General features: G+C 46.0%; 1 protein-coding gene across 4 annotated transcripts; it reads right to left on the bottom strand.

Moving 5' to 3' along the window:
• Positions 1–4,924: 4,924 nt before the first annotated feature.
• On the bottom strand, positions 4,925–20,941 carry NUDT2 (nudix hydrolase 2). Of its 4 annotated transcripts, none has more exons than XM_066254716.1 (4): positions 20,836–20,862; positions 9,450–9,543; positions 7,452–7,592; positions 4,925–5,513 (listed from the first exon to the last, which is right to left on the bottom strand). In XM_066254716.1, exons 3-4 carry the CDS (start codon positions 7,576–7,578, stop codon positions 5,188–5,190), a joined length of 453 nt encoding a protein of 150 aa, XP_066110813.1. In that variant the 5' UTR covers positions 7,579–7,592; positions 9,450–9,543; positions 20,836–20,862; the 3' UTR covers positions 4,925–5,187. The 4 variants fall into 4 exon arrangements, with proteins under 4 accessions (XP_066110813.1, XP_066110814.1, XP_066110812.1 ...); XM_066254717.1 differs by lacking the exon at positions 20,836–20,862 and adding an exon at positions 11,472–11,630; XM_066254715.1 differs by lacking the exon at positions 9,450–9,543 and having other exon boundaries at positions 20,836–20,941.
• Positions 20,942–21,163: the final 222 nt, after the last annotated feature.

Genomic DNA, 21,163 nt, shown 5'->3' on the forward strand with positions numbered 1-21,163 from the left:
AATCTTTTTGAAATTATGTTGCTTAAGCAAAAAATCAAGCTCTGATGTTCAACGTTTTTAAGATCTGAATCTTCCTCACACCTGTTTCTGTTTGTTTATTTATATATTTATTGACTTATTTTAAGATTTTATTTATTCATTTAAGAGAGGGGAGAGAAGAAGAGGGGGAGCAGGAAGCATCAACTCCCACATGTGCCTTGGCCAGGAAAGCCCAGGGTTTTGAACCAGTGACCTCAGTGTTCCAGATCAGCGCTTTATCCACTGCGCCACCACAGGTCATGCACTGTTTCTGTTTTGCTCACACACACACATACATATGAACATATTTTGAAAAGCATCTGAAGAAATACTACCTTCTGTTCTGGGAATAGCTAGCTGCACAGCCCATCCCAGCAAGGGAGCGGACTGCCTAGACATAGCTTTGAAGAAAACTGCAGTGGTAACTGGATTTCCTTTTTTTTTTTTTTTAATTTCCTTTCCTGACATTGTCTGACTCAGTGGGGCTTCTTCTGACACCCTCTCCTCTCTAGCACACCCTAGCTCACAAGGAACAACCTGCTTTTTATCTCAAGGCTACTCATTTACTGTAGTATGCCCAAGAATTTTTTTTTTTTTTTTTGTATTTTTCTGAAGCTGGAAACGAGGAGGCAGTCAGACAGACTCCCACATGCTCCCGACCGGGATCCACCCGGCATGCCCACCAGGGGGCGATGCTCTGCCCATCTTGGGGCATCGCTCTGCCACAATCAGAGCCATTCTAGCGCCTGAGGCAGAGGCCACAGAGCCATCCTCAGCGCCCAGGCAAACTTTGCTCCAGTGGAGCCTTGGCTGCGGGAGGGGAAGAGAGAGACAGAGAGGAAGGAGAGGAGGGAGGGGTGGAGAAGCAGATGGGCGCTTCTCCTATGTGCCCTGGCCGGGAATCAAACCCGGGACTCCTGCACGCCAGGCTGATGCTCTACCACTGAGCCAACCGGCCAGGGCAAGAATCTTTTTTTTTTTAAATGTATTTTACCATTTTAATAGAATATAGGAGAAAACAGATGCTAACTTCCACTTTTTAAAAAAATATTGAGCCTGACCTGTGGTGGAGCAGTGGATAAAGCGTCGACCTGGAAATGCTGAGGTCGCTGGTTCGAAACCCTGGGCTTGCCTGGTCAAGGCACATATGGGAGTTGATGCTTCCAGCTCCTCCCCCCCTTCTCTCTCTCTGTCTCTCCCTCTCCTCTCTAAAATGAATAAATAAAAAATTAAAAAACTTATAAAAAAATATTGAGCTATAATTAACAATATTATATTAGCTGTAGGTATATAATTCAATGAGTCAATTTTTGTGTATATTACATTACTACATGAGTTCAATTAACATTCATCACCATACATAGTTACAAAAGACTTTTTTCTTGTAATGAGGACATTAAAGATCCAATCTCGCCTGACCAGGCGGTGGCGCAGTGGATAGAGCGTCGGACTGGGATGCGGAAGGACCCAGGTTCGGGACCCCAAGGTCACCAGCTTGAGCGTGGGCTCATCTGGTTTGAGCAAAAGCTCACCAGCTTGGACTCAAGGTCGCTGGCTCGAGCAAAGGGTCACTTGGTCTGCTGAAGGCCTGCGGTCAGGACACATGAGAGAGCAATCAATGAACCACTAAGGTGTCGCAGCAAAAAACTGATGATTGATGCTTCTCATCTATCTCCGTTCCTGTCTGTCCCTCTCTCTGACTCTCTCTGTCCCTGTAAAAAAAATAAAAATCTAATCTCCTAGCTTTCAAATATGCAATAGAATATTATTATTTTTTTTTTTTTTCAGAGAGAGAGGAAGGGGGAGAGTGAGAGAGATCGATTGATTTGTTGTCCCATCCATTATGCATTCACTGATTGATTCTTGTCTATGTCCTGACTAGGGGTTGAATTCATGATGTTGGCCTAGTGAGATGAAGCTGTAACCAATGAGCTACTGGGCCAGGGCTACAAGACAGTATTATTAATTATAGTCACCATGCTGTATATTACATCCCCATGTCATTTATTTATTTTTTTAGCATGCATGTGAAAAACACAGAGACAGACCAGAAGGGAGAACAATGAGAAGCATCACCTCATAGTTGCAACACTTTAGTTGTTTGTTGATTGCTTCTCTTATGTGCCTTGGAGGGGGGGTCCCAACTGAGCCTGTGACCCCTTGTTCAAGCCAGTGACCTTTGCGCTCAAGCTAGCAACCATGGGATCATGTCTATGATCCCACGCTCAAGCTGGTGAGCCCACACTCAAGCTGGATAAGCCTGCGGTCAAGGAGCAACCTCAGGGTTTCAAATCTGGGCCCTCAGTGTCCCAGGTGATGCTCTCTATCCACTGTGCCACCACCTGGTCAGGCAATCTTACTCATTTTATAACCAGAAGTTTGTGCCTTTGACCTATTAAGGGAGGGGCAAATTCTTGGCTTTATGTGGCAAGCCCTGAGTTTGACTGAGGTTTAGGGGGGATGGGAAGGAAGAAGGGGAGGCCCCTGTCCCTGGGAGCTCCCAGTCTGAAGAACTGGAAGAGGTTGTGTCTCTATTTTGTATCGTTGTGCTGTTTCTTTCCCTCCCTAGCCCTTTCCCCTCCTCAAAGAGCCCAGTTGGGAATTCCTATTACACAGTCTAGCACAGGAAGTGGAGTGGGAGGGGAAGGAAGCAAATGGGGGCAGGTTGAGAGGAAGGGAGAGAGCAGGTGTCTCTGGACACCTATTGCATAGCATCAAGGCGGCAGCAGCCCAGCTGGTGTGGCCCTCCTCTACAAAAGAAGACAGGTTGGGCCACAGGCTGGACCCATGGAGAAGTCAGCCTCTGCTTCCCAAATGTGGGAGACCTAGCTGGGGTCCCATATCCATACAAATGTTTCAATTAAAATTCTGCCATTATAACTTCATTCTTTTGTGTCTTCGATTCAGCAAACAAGTGCCTACTGTGGGAGTGTAAGGTGTTGCTTTTGGGGGTCAAGGGGACATTTGATTTTCCAGAGCCTCTGTTAAATTCCTCTAAGAGGGGGCAACTTAAGACCACCCTGGTGGGGATAAGTTCATTAGATGCTTCTTCACCTTGGGGTGGTAGAGATGGCAGTGGGAAGAACAGGTGGAGTCCCAAGAGGAGCCTCTTCAAGTGCAGATGTGGAAACAGGATGGCATTTCATAGGATGGGAGGTTATTAGAAAAAGCTTCCAGAGGAGGTGCTCTGGAGCTTGGAGGGCCTCAGGTTGAAGGGGAAATTGTGGCCTCAGCCCCACAGCTCTTAAACAAGCCCAGCCAACCAGAAGCAAAGTGGTGAAGACAACAAAGCCTACTCCCCTGCCATATCCCAGTCTTGGTCCCACTCTCTCCCTTATCCACCTCCCATAACATGCCCTAGTCCCACCCTGCTGTCAATTCTTCCCGTAAAGCAAGCAACTGAATACAATTTACGGTCTCCTCCTTCTCCAAAGCACCTATGTATTAATGGAAAACTCTTATGAGGCCCAGAGGAATGACGCCAAAACTATACAAGATATTGCAAAGCAAGAGTTTTTCCTCTGGCAGCCCATCCTCAGAGCATCCCACATAGAGGTAACTGCCAGGGCCATCTACCTTCTTTAGCCTGTTTTCCCAACTATAAAAGCAAGCAGTAAAATCAGGTCATTTTTCAGGTCCCTTCCAACTCTGACATATGAAGCCTTAGCATCTTGAGATTCCACAACCTCCTATGCTGAGAGTACAGGGCCGGCCAGCCCTTGTTAGGAGGCAGCTAGTCTGTGGTTTGGCATCGCTGCCCAGCAGGCATTTATTAAATCAATGGGATGTGGTCCCTGCTGGCCAAGAAAGAGAACATTAAGCTCCAAAAACTTCCTGCAGCAAGCCTCCTTCAGAGTGCTGCTCAGAGGGGTGAGGAGCAAAACCATTCAGGTCCTTGGCGGCCCTCCAAGATCCTGTTCGCTAGTACTTTTGCCCTGTCTGCACGAACCAGTGACTGAAAGCATCTGGAAGCCTGCTTAAGACCTGGGCAACTTCTCTCTCCTTCCTCTAGGGTGGCAGTTCTTGACCCTGGTAATCCAGGTTGACCTCTGCCAATGACCCTTCCCATCCAATCTTTTGCACTTCATTGGGCAACAACCCTCTAATAAAATCCACATGAATCCAGCTGCTAACAGCTCCTGGAAGGGCTATAGTTTCTAACACCTGCCCTGCATTCCTTGAGCCCTAGTAGCAAGGGAAAAGAGGGCTGAGACCCAACTCTTGCACCTCTGGGTCTTACAGTTGAGTTGTGGAGAAAGGGAGTAGGTGGGAAGAGAGAAAAACCAATGATCAAGAATTGCTAAAGGTGGAGAAGGCAGCTGCAGGCGAGGAGTGCAAACTTGTAGTGACAGGGCTTCTGGGTGACACAGTAGAGCCCTTCAGGCCTGTGTGTGCCTCTTGCCAGTGACCTTGGTCATGCTGACAAGGCCTATGCTGACTCTGGAAGGCCGAACTGGGCCAAGAGGTTGGAGTATAGATGTCACTGACCTGATGGCCCAGGGTCCCTTTTCTTGCAACTGTGATCTGGGCTATGTCCCAAAGTTCCTTGCGGCTCTAATTATTTTAGAAAAAATCTACTGAGTACCTATAACATATGTGCCTGGTGCTGGGAGAGATACGTTAGTGAGTAGAATAGACCCCAGTCCTTGGCTCTAGTTTCACTCACTTGCATATCCTGTCCGACTACAGTAGCAAAGTCTCAGTGGGGGTGGGGTGAGAGTGCTTGGAGTTCCAGAGGCAGGCCAGCCCCCTTGGCAGCACTGGGTTTCTTGTACTCCGATTCCCTACCTTAGCTTTTCTGGGGTACAGTGCATGGACACAGGATTCCCTCTGGCTAAGGCAGAACTCCGACTCACTTTAGTGTTCTTCCACCAAGGGCAAGAGTCCAAGAAATAAATACAACTGGTTAAAGGACAGATAAGCTGCTTGAGGTTTATTAAGTATAAGGATATCCTTTATTTCTTTTTTTTTTAAAAACTCCTCCTTTGCCTTCCTTTCCACCCAGCTAAGATTTTTGCTTGCTCTCCTCTGAGAGTATTCAGCTAATTTTACTAACCTATCTGCTCTTTGCTATGATGAGCCAAAGACCAGGACAACCTTCCCCTGAGCCCAAGGTGGGTTCATCTCAGAAGGCCCTCAAGGATGCCAAATGAGGCAAATGACTCTGTTTCAGTCAGCTCTGGCCACTGTGGAGCAGAGAAACTGGTGTCCTTCTTGGAGTGCTGCCTTCATTTCCTTGAATTGAGCCAACTGGCAGGCCTCATCCAGCCCCAGCCAGCGGTAAGCTTGGTGCTCATGGGAGAGGCGTATCTCCACGTCGTAGTCCTTCACCTCTGCCAGCCAGTAGATGACTGTTTTAGGCTTCTCCCTGGCCACATAATTGAGCTCCCTTCTGAACCCCTCAATAATGGTCAGCTGGCTTGCTGTTAGGCCTGCTTCCTCCTGCGTCTCCCGCAGGGCTGTTTCCAATTCATTTTCTCCTGGTTCCACATGGCCTGGTTAGGAGAAAAAGAGGAAATAGAAAGGGAAGATAATCTTCAAAAAGGCTGGATTTTCCAGGTTAGATGATTTAATGATGGGCTCTTTGGTGGACTTTTCTAGCAGTTGCTAGACTAAAGGAAGCCTAGAGTCTGGTAATATCTTAACATGCCTAGGAATGGGGTACAGGGCAAGTAGTGTCTGGTTCTGTGGTGTCTGGGAAACCCCTCCTCCCTCCCCCATCTTCTCTGCGGAGTGAAACAGACCATGTGTTTGGCAAGTCTGGTCTAGAATACTGCTCCTTTGATGGTGACAGAGATGGCCTCCTTTAGACCTCAGCTTTCTTATGCTTTGGAGCTCTCCCCATCCATATTCTCAGAAAGACCTTTCCCTTGGAGACTTTAAAGTAATTTTCCCAAGGAGGGGCAGTCCCTTTTTGGCAGATGGGAGCTAACTAAAGAGGGAGCACTCTGCCTACGATCCACAGTGAAGAGTCAACATTGTCTGCAGTTGGTCTCTAATGTCCCAGAGCCAACAGACAGACTCAAAACCATGCGCTGCGGGACCAGCAGCTGTTTCCAAGTAGCTATCAAGGCTTTTCCAAATTGTTTTCATCTTTCTAACTGAGCAAGACCAGATTCCAGTTTCATAGGGAAAGTCCTGATGGGAACTTAGACTAAGGACAAGCTGAGAAACAGTTCTAAGAAAATTTGTTGGCAAGACCCAAACCCAAGCAGACAGCTGCCAAGAAACTGTTGTAGGAGAACTTGAAGCTCTGCAGACTGGGAGAAGATCTCAGCTCTTCCTCTAGGCCCTCCCTAAAAATTCTCAGTTTGCCCAGAGGAGCCAAGAAGGACTGGGAGGGGTCTGGCAGCCTCCGTCAGCACATGGCTCCAGCAAGTTGCTGGGGGCCTCCTGGTTCAGAAGCTCATGGGGAGCAGGAATTCTTAGCTGTTCCCTTCTTGATTTGGAGACAGGGCTATATCCTAGCCTTCCTTTTCTCTAGGGGTTCTCATAGCACTGCCCTGGGTCAGCTGCTGCTGCACAGCTCCAATAGAAAGCAACCAGCAGTTTGGACTTGAAAAACCATTCTAGCTTATAGCTTCTGGAGAATTTTCTCTGTAGGGCACCTCATAGATACATGTACACAAAAAAACAGGTAGGTAATGAATTGAGGAAAGGAGGAGGAAGCTGGTGGTGACAGAACTGACTGCTCCAGGGTACTTTACTTTCCCTTAGAAGTGTGTGGGTCTCTAAGCCACCTTCCCAGCATCAGTTATTCAGCATTCTGCCCATCAATGTTAACAGGGTAACTTTTCCCCCAGGCCCAAGTAGGAAAAAATACAGAGAGGTCCTTTGAAATCTTTCAGTGTGGCTTAGGTATCAGGAGACAAGTGTGACTATTTCCTATTCATAGTATTTGTGACACTCCTGTCCCTTCTTTTCACTTTGTTTCTCCCTAGTGAAATTCAAATGTGCAAATTTTATTTCCTGTTCCCATTTTCTTGTTTTCCTCCACCCCTGGGTCCTTATTAACCTTCACCACCCTTACCCCACTCCCTCATCCTGCTCCCTTCTGTCTGGGGGCTGTTCACTCTGAGCTCCTGACCTGTACCCAGTAATGACTTCACCCCAACGACCCCAATGCCCAGCCTAGTGCCGTTCCTCCTCTCCGGCCATTCATCACAGAGACTGGAGCTCTGGTGAATGATACATACAAAAAACCAGGGGCTGCTCTGTCCTGGGATTCAGTCATAGAGTTCTATTTCTAGCTCTGCTCTGCCCTACATAAAATAGAGACCTGGTGTGCAGAAAGGATCAGGGGCTTCTATCTACCTCACCTCCTCATGCTGCACAGTCACTGGGAAGCAAGACTTGATGGGGGGCCTGGCAGGGTGGGTTTCTGAGTAACACTTGGCATTTCCCCAAGAGCCAGCCCCTCTAGCTCCTTGTACCTTTAGGTGGAGTCCAATGATGAATGCCATCTGATGCCTGCAGCAACAGAAATTCAATTGCAGTGTTGTCTACCTTGGGAATGAGGTGTCTTCGGAAGATGATCAAGCCACATGCTCTCAGGGCCATGATCTGTTTGAGGACTTAATAAAGAAGATGGGGGACATTGGGAAGTTACACAAAGCAAGAAGATTCATTCTGAGGGTGTGGCACTCTGGTGCTGGAGAGCAGCACAGACTAGCTAACAGTGACCTTATCACCTAAAGGAAAAGGCAGCATGCCAGGGGCTAATAGGAGGAAACCAGGAATCAGAGCTGGGCCTTTGTGTGTAACTGCAGGACTCCAGCCCACCCTGTCAGTGTGGCTCTATCCCAATTCCTCCAGGTCTCCTTGCTAAAACACATAGCTAGTGTGTGTGTTAAGAGACTAGAGATTCTCAGAAGCAAAACCATTAAAACTGGAGAGGTGCTGGGAAGGGGAGAGATGCAGTATTATCAAATCCACAATCCCATTTTCCTCAGCCTCCAGCCTTAGTCTCTGGAGCAGAGATCCCAACAATGTGGTATCTGATGGCTCAGAGGAGGTCACTTAAGAAAGGCAGCTTAGGCCCTGGCCGGTTGGCTCAGTGGTAGAGCGTCGGCCTGGCGTACAGGAGTCCCGGGTTCAATTCCCGGCCAGGGCACACAAGAGAAGCACCCATCTGCTTCTCCACTCCTCCCCCTCTCCTTCCTCTCTGTCTCTCTCTTCCCCTCCCGCAGCCACGGCTCCTTTGGAGCAAAGTTGGCCTGGGCGCTGGAGATGGCTCTATGGCCTCTGCCTCAGGCACTAGAATGGCTCTGGATGCAACAGAGCAACGCCCCAGATGGGCAGAGCATCGCCCCCTGGTGGGCATGCCGGGTGGATCCCGGTCGGGCGCATGAGGGAGTCCATCTGACTGCCTCCCCATTTCCAACTTCAGAAAAATACAAAAGAGCGTTGGCCTAGCGTGCGGAGGACCCGGGTTCGATTCCCGGCCAGGGCACACAGGAGAAGCACCCATTTGCTTCTCCACCCCTCCGCCGCGCCTTCCTCTCTGTCTCTCTCTTCCCCTCCCGCAGCCAAGGCTCCATTGGAGCAAAGATGGCCCGGGCGCTGGGGATGGCTCTGTGGCCTCTGCCTCAGGCGCTAGAGTGGCTCTGGTCACGGCAGAGCGACACCCCGGAGGGGCAGAGCATCGCCCCCTGATGGGCAGAGCGTAGCCCATGGTGGGCGTGCCGGGTGGATCCCGGTCGGGTGCATGTGGGAGTCTGTCTGACTGTCTCTCCCCGTTTCCAGCTTCAGAAAAATACAAAAAAAAAAAAAAAAAAGTAACTGCCAATAAGGTATGTGTCACAAAGAAAAAATGATGGGCAATTTGACCTTAAGGGATCAAGGAAGGATTCTTGGAAGAAGGGATGTTTGAGCAGAGAAGTACCATATTTCCCCATGTATAAAACGCTCCCCTATATATGACACACCTTAATTTTGGGGCCCAAAATTTGAAAAAAAATGTATTACATAAAGTTTTATTCATCATAAAATTTATACAACTCCTCATCACTGTCAACTCCCATCCATCAGCTTGTTCTCATCTGTATCTGGTGACAAATCACTGTCTTCATATACTGCCTCGTCCTCAGTTCCACCTATGGCATTTGAAATGCCACACTTCTACAACCACTGTATATGATGCACCCAGTTTTTAGACCCCAAATTTTTTGAAAAAAAGTGTGTCTTAAACATGGAGAAATATGGTAAGTGATAAGTAAAAGGTTACGTTGGCAAAAGGAAGACAGAGGGAGGCATGCTCCAAGTGGAAGGACAGCATGGGCAAAGGTCCTGAAGTGGGATGGCGGAACTGAAAGAAAGCTAGGTGTCTCAAATGCAGTGAAGGCCTGGGAGAGTGGTCCTGCAAAAAGAGATCGGAGTCAGCAGGACTTCATCCACAAGATTCCAGGGCCAAAGAAAAAACTGGTACTCACAGACAGCAGAGCTAACTGCAGAGAGGGCAGCTAAGATAGGAGCTGACGGTCTCTATGGGTCCCTTGTTGGTGCTCAATCAAGATGAGCTTGCATCTATCAAAGGCATAAAAATTCAACCCAAACTGAAACCAGGTTCAAGGCAATTCTTAGGACTGTCAACAGATGGTAATATTACTCCAGGGAATAGCAATTCCTTACCAAAACAAACAAACACACCCAACACAGCGACTTTTCCAAACCTTTCTAAACCTATAATGAGAGTTTTTAAGGCTTGGAAATAATCTCAAAAGGGGTTTCTGAAATGGTTATGCTATCATATACTGTTGGTAAGAGAGTAAATTAGCATACCCCCATAGGAAGGCAATTTGGTTATGAATGTCAAAACAGCATATTCCAGCCTGACCAGGCAGTGGCACAGTGGATAGAGCATCAGACTGGGATGTAGAGGACCCAGGTTCAAGACCCCGAGGTCGCCAGGTTGAGCGCGGGCTCATCTGGTTTGAGCAAGGCTCACCAGCTTGGACCCAAGGTCGCTGGCTCGAGCAAGGGGTTACTCAGTCTGCTGAAGGCTCACGGTCAAGGCACATATGAGAAAGCAATCAATGAACAACTAAGGTGTCACAACGAAAAAAACAACTGATGATTGATGCTTCTCATCCCTCTCCGTTCCTGTCTGTCTGTCCCTATCTATTCCTCTCTCTGACTCTCTCTCTGTCTCTGTAAAACACACACACACACACACACACACACACACACACACAAACAGCATATTCCCTTAGACCCAGCAATTGCATTTCTAGGCATTCTGACATACAAAAATGTATGTTTAAGATGCACATACAAGGATGTTCATTACAACTTTGTAATATCAAAAAAGAAAAATATCCATAAATATGAGAATAATTAGGAAGCCATTAAAAAATGAGGTAAAACCTGACTGGGTGGTGGGGCAGTGGAAAGAGCATCGGACTGGGATGCAGAGGACCCAGGTTTGAAACCCTGAGGTCGCCAGCTTGAGTGTGGGTTCATCTGGCTTGAGTGCAGGTTCACTAGCTTGAGCATGGGATCACTAGCTTGAGCGTGGGATCATAGACATGACCCCATGGTTGCTGGCTTGAACCCAAAGGTCACTGGCTTGAAACCCAAGGTCACTGGCTTGAGCAAGGGGTCATTTGCTCTGCTGTAGCCCACACCCCCATGCACATATGAGAAAGCAATCAACGAATAACTGAGATGCCGCAACAAAGATTGAGACTTCTCATCCCTCTCCTTTCCTGTTTGTCTGTCCCTATCTGTCTGTCTGTCTGTCTCTCTCTCTCTCTCTCTCTCACACACACACACACACACAAATGAGGTAGGTCAAAATGTGCTGCTTATAAAAAGATTTTCAGACGTACTAAGAAAAAAAAGTATGGTTTAGAATACTACACATAATGCAATTCGATATGAGTTTAAAATTTCATATTTAAACTGGTAGCAAGTTTCATTAAACATTGTACTCTGTTTCCCTGGTCTCCTTATTTATGCTGAGAACTTTTGCCATCCTGGAAACCAGAAACAAAGGTTTCAAATTACTGGTTCCAAGTATAGGCAGGAATAGGTATCTAATTCCATTCCTTCTAACCCCCTATGCCCCACTGAGATGCTTAGAAGCCCTGGCTAGTTGGCCCATCAGTAGAGCGTCGGCCCAGCATGTGGATGTCCTGAGTTCTATTCCCAGTCAGGGCACATAGGAGAAGCGCCCATCTGCTTCTCCACCTCTCCACCTCCCCCCCCCTCTCTCTTTCTCTCTTCCTCTCCCACAACCATGGCTTAAATGGTTGGAGCAAGTTGGCTGTGGGCACTGAGGATGGCTCCATAGCATTTTGCCTCAGGTGCTAAAATAGTTTGGTTGCCAAGCAACAGAGAAATAGCCCCAGATGGCCAGAGCATTGCTCTGTAGGGGGATCCTGGTCAGGGCACATGTGGGAGTCTGCCTCTCTGCCTCTCACTTAATTAAAAAAAAAAAAAAGAGGCCTGACCTGTGGTGGCGCAGTGGATAAAGCATCGACCTGGAAATGCTGAGGTCGCCAGTTTGAAATCCTGGGCTTGCCTGGTCAAGGCACATATGGGAGTTGATGCTTCCAGCTCTTCCCCCCTGTCTCTCTCTCCTCTCTCTGTCTCTCTCTCTCCCTCTCTCTCTCCTCTCTAAAATGAATAAATAAAATAAAAAAACAATAAAATGAATAAAAATAAAAGCAACATTAATTAGGAGATAAAAACAGGAATCAATAGAAAATATTAAAAAAAAAAAAAGATGCTCAGAAAGTATTGGAAAGTTGTAAGTGTAGGGCACCTTACCCCTGCTTCAGGTGGAGTCCCATGGAATAAATGTTAGAATCTCTAGATAAGCTTTGGGATACAAGGCTACAGGACACAGTGCCTTGTCTAGGACAGGAAGCCCCAGAGCATTCCTCCATACCATTGCCATCACCAACACAGCATGGGAAAACAAAGATGGGGGAGGGGCAAGAAAAAATAGGCCTGGGGCGGCCATGTGGAACCAATGGGGAGAGGGGAGTAGGCCAATATGTTCCTATGGGGAGGGGGTTTAGGGACATGTTGAGGGCATGCCCTAGCAAAAATGTATCTTAGTAGATATCAATGTGCTGGTGACAACATCTAAGAACCAGACCAACCAATGGTTAATCTCAATAGGATAAAGAGCTAGAATCAGACCTGGTCAGGTAGCTCAGTTGGCTAGAGCACCATCCCTATACACCAAGGTTGCAGGTTTGATGCCCAATCAGGATACATACAAGAATCAACCGATAAGCCCTGGCCGGTTGGCTCAGTGGTAGAGCCTCGGCCCGGTGTGTGGAAGTCCCAGGTTTGATTCCCGGCCAGGGCACACAGGAGAAGCACCCATCCGCTTCTCCACCCTTCCCCTTCTCCTTTCTCTCTAGCTCTCTCTTCCCTTCCCTCAGCCAAGGCTCCATTGTAGCAAAGTTGGCCCGGGCGCTAAGGATGGCTCCATGGCCTCTGCCTCAGGCGTTAGAATGACTCTGGTAGCTCCAGTTGCAATGAGCAACACCCCAGATGGCCAAAGCATCGCCCCCTAGTGGGCATGTCGGGCCCATGCGGGAGTCTGTCTCTGCCTCCCCACTTCTCACTTCAGAAAAAAAAAAAAAAAAAGAAACAATAAATGCCTAAACAGTGGAACAACAAGCCCCCCTCTCTCTCAAATCAATGAATAATAATTAAAAAACAAAACAAAATAGAGTTGGGATCAGATGTTCTCTTTCTACTGATGCTCTCGACCCGTGGAGAGGACAGTTCTAGAAAGGCAGAACTCCTATTTGTCCTTTCAATTGCTTGGCTTAAGCCATCTATCTGTTCTCTAGAATTTCTCCCTCTTTCCCCATACATGTTAATGTCCTGGTCATCCTTTCAGAAGCAGCTCAGATGTCACTTTTGTGAAGTCTTCTGGCCTTTAATCACCCCATCTTCTGGGCCTTTCACCTGTCTTGAATAAATGTCTATTACAGGGTTTGATGAGAAAAGCCAAACACTATGAGTAAAAGAAAATTAAGGATTTAGCATAGGAATTAGACCTTGTGCAATTTTGGGGGGAGAAATTTATGCAACTCGCCTCTGCATCTGGTGTTGGGCCTGAAGTATCCATAGGTCAGCAAAGCCAGCAGTTGGGGAGGAATGCTAGTGGTGGAGAAGGGAAAGAAAAACTGGCACCTGTGAGAACAAATCAGGACCTATGAGAACAAGTGGAACTTAAGAGGGAAAACTCTAACCTGTGACTTCCTTTTATGCTCTCCCAGCTCATTGATGCAGGTGACTTGCAGAAGCTGGAGCTTTTTGTCAAACCTGGCCCAGGACCCAGAGTAACTGAAGGAGGAGATTCAGAGGAGAAGGGGAGCTGCAAGCCCTGGTGCTGTTGTGCATCAACAATGTGAGCCAGCAGATCAGTGTCAAAAGGTATGCAGAGCCACCATGCCTGGTATCCCGCTCTGTCTTTTATAGTGTACTGACAGCTACAACCTTTCAGCTTTCCAAATCTTGAATAAAATTTTCTTGAGGTCAACCATAATTTGGAACCATGCAGGAAGGGAATCCTGGAAAACCTACTTCCAGCTTAGCTAAGTGGACACAGAACAAAGCCACCACAAGCATGCATATCTAGTATGGTAAATGTCTGCACCTCTGGCAGGGAAGAGCCAGACCATGAGTTCTGTCTCCTTGGGACTCAGCAACCCTCAACAGATGTTCATTGACTCTACAGAACTCTCTCCCCACCCCTCACTCAAATGCTCAGGGTATGTTCTGGGAATTTGGGAAATAGCCCAGTGTTTTTCTAAAGAGTGCAATTTACATAAAAGTCAATAGAGCTATTGTTAGAGGTTTTCTGGAGCCCACGGAACTGAAACTGTCATGAGTTTTGAAAGCAGTGTGCACTCTCTCTCTCTCTTACACACACACACACACACACACACACACACACACACACGGAATCCAAATGATTTCAAACCTCAGGAGGTTAAAGAACACAGCATCCAATATGCAAATATGCCTGTAGCCAGGATATAGAGGTGAGAACGCCAGGCTGACAGCAGGCAATTCACACTTCAGACAAGTGGCAAAATGCCTTAGGTGGTTATAAAAACCTGAACACCCTCCCCACCCCCGCCCCATGTCATCAGAAGGTTCCAGAAGCTAAGGAAAAGTGCACTTGGCTTTCTCTATATATACAACTTCTTCACAGCCTAGGAGGTTCAGGATTCAGGTGCCAAAAAATAATTCACAGATAAAGGACTACACTGATGTGTTTCATTATTTTCATAAAATTAATCAGAGTTCTACTGCAAGCCTAGCTCAACCCTAAAGCCCTCAAATATACCTTCAGATACAGAAAGAGCTCTAAATCCTCTCACAACTTCATAGTCTAAAATCCCTTTAGTAGGTATGTTTAATGCTATCATCTTATCAATTAAGCATCTGTGCCAGGTTCTTTACATGTATCTTTTTTAATGCTCAAGACAATACTTCATGATACGCATTATTATTTTCATTTTATGATGAGGAAACAAATTCAAAAAGATTAAAATCCTTGCCCAAAGGCATAATTGGTCTGTGAATGGTGGGGTTTGAATCCAAGTTACGTCTAACTCCAAGCCTGTATTCTTTCCCTTATGCAGATCTCCTTACCACTGAGGAGCAGGGCTTGGGACACAAATGGCCTTGAAAGAGGAAACACAAATGATTTATAATCACTTCCAGTTCCAAAAATCCCAGTCTTTGATCTAGTCATATGGAGAATTTTTAAGATGTTTGGCTGCAATCCTTTCCACAGAACAGGTTTTAGTTTGGAGTGTGGTGTAGATAAAGGGCCTGTTGCCCAAAGACAACCCTGGAGCAGTAAAGTGTAGCCTGAGGCCACTAAACTCTGTCTCTCTGATAAGGCTTCCCCTGCCTCCTCTGCTTTTCCCTGGGAAATAGGAACCAAAACCACATGTTCAAAACCAGTCAGTAGCCTGAGGGTTCCCAAGTACAAGTGTTAGGAACATCCTCGATGCTAGCCTTGGACAAGTACACAGCACCTAACTTAAGGTGCTGGGTCCAGGAAATTTGCCCTGGCAATTCCACTGTGAGGACCAACTATGCTGGCCCACAAGTGTGGTAAGGTACCAAAGAATTGAAATAATTAATATTGATGTTTTAGGAGGAAAAGTCAGGTTTCTTGTCCTCTCCTTTCTGTAAGGAGTGAGAGTAAAGGGATGTGGGAGTTTTCTGGCTTGCAGAGACATACTGTGTAGAAAACCCTCTTTTACTAGGAAGCTTAAAGAGTGTTTTATAATTTGGGCTAAATGTACAGAGAGATTTAGTAAATATGATTTTTATACTTATGTGTGATTTGCACCAACTCAGAATAGACAACAGCATTGTATTGTAAATAAAGAGATTTTGTGCTGGGGAGACTTAGATTCCCTCCCTTCCCCCACACCTGTGGGGAAGAGGATAAACACCTAGTCTGGTGCAGGCGAAGGGGAGAGAAAGGCAAGCCCTTTTCCTGTTCTCTCTTTCCTTCTTTAAGAGGCCATTCACTGACGCTTATCCCCTGGCGCCATGTAGACTCCCCTACCCCTCCTGAAAATGTGTAATTAATGTATATATCTCTAGACAAAGGGATGGCAGATGAACACTGAAAGATTTAGAAATATCTTTTAATATGTAGATGTTGGGCAGATAAAATATATTATGCTCACTTTGTTAAAGATGGCACTGCCCATGTGGAAGCCTGTCACCCAGGTGATGATATTGGTTGCCTTTCTTGCTTGGGATGGGCGTGATTTTATATATATATATATATATATATATATATATATATATATATATATATATTTTTTTTTTTTTTTTTTTTTTTTTTTTTTTTTTTTTACAGAGGTAGAGATAGACAGGGACAGACAGACAGAAACGGAGAGAGATGAGAAGCATCAATCATCAGTTTCTCGTTGCGCGTTGCGACTTCTTAGTTGTTCATTGATTGCTTTCTCACATGTGCCTTGACCGCGACCGAGTAACCCCCTGCTGGAGCCAGGGACCTTGGGTCCAAGCTGGTGAGCTCTTTGCTCAAGCCAGATGAGCCCGTGCTCAAGCTGGCGACCTCGGGGTCTCGAACCTGGGTCCTTCCGCATCCCAGTCCGACACTCTATCCACTGCGCCACCACCTGGTCAGGTGGGCGTGATTATATTAAAGTATGTTGAGGGTGGGCTGTGGGCAGGCAGGATCCTTGTAGCCTGGGGCTTGGTTTTGGGACTAAGCCTTTCCCACTCTTTTTGATGTGGGGTGGTACACTCTCATGAGGAATCCAATTATGCCTCAGGTAAGTGACTTTGTATCAGAGACTCCCTTGTTTGTATAATGGATTAAAGGTTTTGGTTTCTACACTATAAAGTGGGGCAGACCAGGGAGCTTGCTCTCTCTTGGTTCCTGAGATTAGCATTAGAGGAAAGAGCAGAGAAAGGCCACATGGAGGCAAGGAGAGGCAGCCACGATGGCAGAATGCTGAAAGAGAAGCCAGTTAGTGCAGAGTTTGTGCAGGGAGAAGGAAGGAGATGGAGAACAGAGGTAAATAAGGCTAGTGAGGTAGATACCTTTGATTCTAGGAAACTCGGATAAGTCAGTAGCTCTGTGAGTGCTGAATGAGTGGGTTTTGGAGCCCAGTGTGTGTTTTTACTTGCCTGCTGGGTACAAGCTAGGATTAAAGATGATGGCCCACCAGTTCTTCGCTCCGTTGTTTCATTACCATCTGTCTGAATCTAATGCAAACCTGCATGGGCCAGGCGGCTGTGATGGTGGCTGCAGCTACTGGCTTTATAGTAGAACAACATTTTTCACTATTGTATTACCTTATAAGTTTTAACATGTAGAAATGTTTTTTTAATAAATCCTATAGATGAATGTTATAAGCTTTCTAATGAATTGTGTCATCTCTCCCTCTCCTTTTCCCACCAACCTGTGTGATCAAAGGTATATAACCTGCCTCAGGGCTATAGTCTGGATGGCACAATTTGGGTCAGCTTTGCCCCGTGTTAGTCATTAATACGGCCAGCGTATTAATAAATTTCCTCCTTTTAATAAAACTCCTTAAAAATTCATTTGGACTTGGTGTCTCTACGTAAATCTGGTGGAACGGTACTTTACAACAGTGGTCTCCAACCTTTTTTGGGCCACAGACCGGTTTAATGTAAGAAAATATTTTCACGGACCGGGTGGGATGGATAAATGTATCACGTGACCGAGACAAGCGTCAAGAGTGAGTCTTAGACAGATGTAACAGAGGGAATCTGGTCATTTTTAAAAAATAAAACATTGTTCAGACTTAAATATAAATAAAACAGAAATAATGTAAGTTATTCTTTCTCTGCGGACTGGTACCAAATAGCCCACAGACCGGTACCAGTCCGCGGCCCAGGGGTTGGGGACCACTGCTTTACAACACAAGCAACTCTGTGACTGTTCAACTTTCCCTTACTTCCCGCATCATAATGGTATTTTCTCTGACTCTCCAACTCCCTTCTTCCCTTTCAAAGGAGTGGACAGAAAGGAGATGTCCATCCATGAATAAAGCTTATGAATAACATCCATGAACAACAGCTAAAAAAGAAAAAGAAAACAGAAAAGGAAAAAGACCTCAACTACCACGACTAAATTGAGACAAAGAAAATGTTCACCCAACTGCACATTTCCCTAAACATCTGCCAATTTCTTTTCTCACTGAGACAAGTTGCTGAGTCATCTTGCTATCTTTGCTATTTGTTTGAGAAATGAAACAGGAGATTTCACCTGCAATGACAGGATTATTGGCTTTTAGTTTGAGGCCAAAGCCAAAGAACATTGGGACAAAAATCATTCCTAGTAAAGGGGATCTGTTAAGTGGCCTATTAGTGCCATCTGCTGTACACTTCTGGAAAGCAAGCATGGGAAATTCTAATATTAGAACCCGAGGGATTCATTTATTCATCTTACATCCGTTGAATGTGTCCCATGTGACTGGCAGTGTGACAGGACTGATATCAAGCCTCTGATTTCTAGAGTAGGGGTTCACAGCCTAGTGAAAGTGGAAGATACTTAAACAGACAAGTTACCAGTGTGTTTTGTAAACCATAGGGGTATGTATAAGATGGTAAGATAGCAAAGAAAAAGAAGTAAATTATCTTTAGGCCAATGGGGTACCCCATAAGGATTGAGGATTGCTAGGGGTTGACCAGAAAAATAAAGATGGAGGCAAGGGGCACTCCAGGCAAAGACCCTCAACAAGCACAAGATGACGTTCTGTTGCTACACAGCTTAGTTTATATTCTGCTGGCAATGAGGAGCCTTTGACAGCAATGAGGGCTCTAATATGGTCAGACTGACATTTTACAAAGAGATTCTAGAAGCAAGGAAGGTGGAAATGAGTTAGAAGGAAAGACTGGAAGCAAGACCTATAGGTTATAAGCCTGTTGCCAACAGTCCAGATGACAAAATGATATAGAGTTAAATTAAGGCAGAGGCAGTGAGAAAGGAGAAGGGTTAAATTTGACTGATGTCTTAAAGAGAAAATCAACACTATTTGATGTTTTATTGTCCAAAAAAGAAAAAGAAATAAAGGTGTTTGGTTTGGGTGACTAGGTAAAAGACTTGGGAAGAGAATGTAAGCTAATAATTTCTGTTTAGGACAAGTTGAACTTAAAGTGTTATAGATTAACCATAAGGTAAATTGACATATGGGTCTAGAGTTCAGTGATCCTCTAATCCCATCTCTTCATTTCCCAAGGTGGAAAGTTTTACTAGAGAAAAATTTTGCTCTCATTGTTGGTATCTATGCAGCCCACCTCCTTCCATTTGGGTAAGTCTGCCTGTGCATCTGGTATACCAAGCATTTGCATCCTCTATCAGTCAGAAACAGTGTGGCAAAGCACAGAAAAGCATGGCTGACTTTGCAGTAAGAAAGACCTAGCTCCATAATTTAACAGTTGTGTTACTCTGAAGAAAATATTTAACTTCTCTAAACCTCATTTTCCTCCTTTATAAGATGAAGATAATGTCTACTTTTCATAGTTGTTGTAGAGTTTAAAATAATGTCTGATATATCATATACATAGGAAATACACAGCATCTGACATATCAGAAGTATTGAATATACGTGAGTCACTCCTATCCTTGTATCATAAAAGGTCACCAGAAAGCTTCTTTATGTTGTTTTTAAGCTCTTAGCTTTTATTGATAGTTAAAAAGAAATGTCTTGGCTCTGGCCGTTTGGCTTCGTAATAGAGCGTCAGCCTGGCGTGTGAAAGTCCCGGGTTCGATTCCCGGCCAGGGCACACAGGAGAGGCGCCCATCTGCTTCTCCACCCCTCCCCCTCTCCTTCCTCTCTGTCTCTCTCTTCCCCTCCTGCAGCCAAGGCTCCATTGGAGCAAAGCTGGCCCGGGCGCTGAGGATGGCTCCATGGCCTCTGCCTCAGGCACTAGAGTGGCTCTGGTAGCAACAGAGCGATGCCCGGATGGGCAGAGCATCGCCCCCTGGTGGGCATGCCAGGTGGATCCTGGTCGGGCGCATGCGGGAGTCTGTCTGACTGCCTCCCGGTTTCCAGCTTCAGAAAAAAAAAAATGGCTTTTCATATTTTCTGCAAAACTGCTGACAAACACACCGTTCATCACACCAGATATATTCCTTATGTGAGAGGTGCCACAAGATAAATTCCTTTTAATATAGGTACTAGGAAGAAATTTCTTTTTTTAAAAAAATTATTTATTTATTTGTTCAGTTTAGAGAGGAGAGGGAGAGACAGAGAGAGAGAAGGGGGGGGAGGAGCTGGAAGCATCAACTCCCATATGTGCCTTGACCAGGCAAGCCCAAGGTTTCGAACCGGCGACCTCACGACCTCAGCATTTCCAGGTCGACACTTTATGCACTGCGCCACCACAGGTCAGGCCAAGAAATTTCTCTTTTGAAGAATGGATTGTTTCCTTGATTATCAGTTATTTTTTTAATTGATAAGTTTTGAACTAAATTGGGTACTCAGTTACAGTAAGTCTAGTTGGCTAGTATATTTATTTCTATTATAAAGTTAACAGCTACCATTTTTTGAGGAGTTACTATTTGCCAAGCATTGTGCCAATTCATTATTACAATCTTCACAACCGCTATTTTTCAGAAGAAGAAAAGGAAACTGGCTCAGAGATGTGTCTGGGTAGTCAGTCACTCAACATCATGTCTGCCTGACTCCCAATATCACTGCTCTTAACCTTAACTCTATATTAGCAGTCTACATTTGGCTACTTGTTTGCATTCAGTTTACTTTATTCATATATTTTAAATATAATAACACACACATAGGGCCCAAACCAGGCCAGAACAGAGAAAAAGCAAGTGATGCTTTACATAGGGAGATTCTCGTATGACCTTCTTTACTTCTGCTATAATTGTCATAGCTTCCATTCAACAAATGACGCAATTAGAACATACAAAGTTTCTTTTGGAAAGGAGGCAGAGTTTTAAGTTTAACAACAGGGTGAAAACTGAGACCCAAGGAAGGGAAGGTATCCCGCGCTCGGGCCGCTGGGCCCTAAACCCGGGAACTCTGCGATCCCGACGACCCATCCCATCACCTCTTGCAAAGGGCAAGCAAAACTCAACGGGCACTGAACCCTCCCTTCCCTCTGTGCACACTGGAAAACTAAGGTCCTGCGAGCGGCCGGGGCTTTGCCTGCCCACGCCTCACTGACAGCTCGGTGGAGGGCGCGCCCACCTTTGACCCTGCAGCGACGCGCGATTAGTCAGTTACAAAGCCTGAACCTCAGTTGCTCTGTGGAGAACTAAACCCAGAGGGCAGGCTCTAAACTACTCACCAGAGGCAGAGAGAGGCAGGAGGCGGCTCGTGACGGAGACAGGAAGTACGTCGCCCAATCCGAAGAGCGCGATTGCGCTTTGGGCGTCCAATAGTGTGAAGTAGAAGGATCCTCGGCCCGCCTTAAAGGTGCCTTTCTCTCACAACACCGCGAGATCTTCATTTAAGCGGAACGATTGGTTGAAAGACGGAAATTGAGAGGGACGCCTACCGTTTTCTCGGATCCTTGATTGGTCTTTTAGAGGAGAAGGAGGCCACTGTCAACGAGTTCCCTGGATGCCCATTGGGGGGCAATGCGAGACTGCCAGCGCGCGGGCGTTCAAACCAGC

Source organism: Saccopteryx bilineata, chromosome 2 (assembly GCF_036850765.1).
Source record: "Saccopteryx bilineata isolate mSacBil1 chromosome 2, mSacBil1_pri_phased_curated, whole genome shotgun sequence".
Taxonomy (NCBI): Eukaryota; Metazoa; Chordata; class Mammalia; order Chiroptera; family Emballonuridae; genus Saccopteryx; species Saccopteryx bilineata.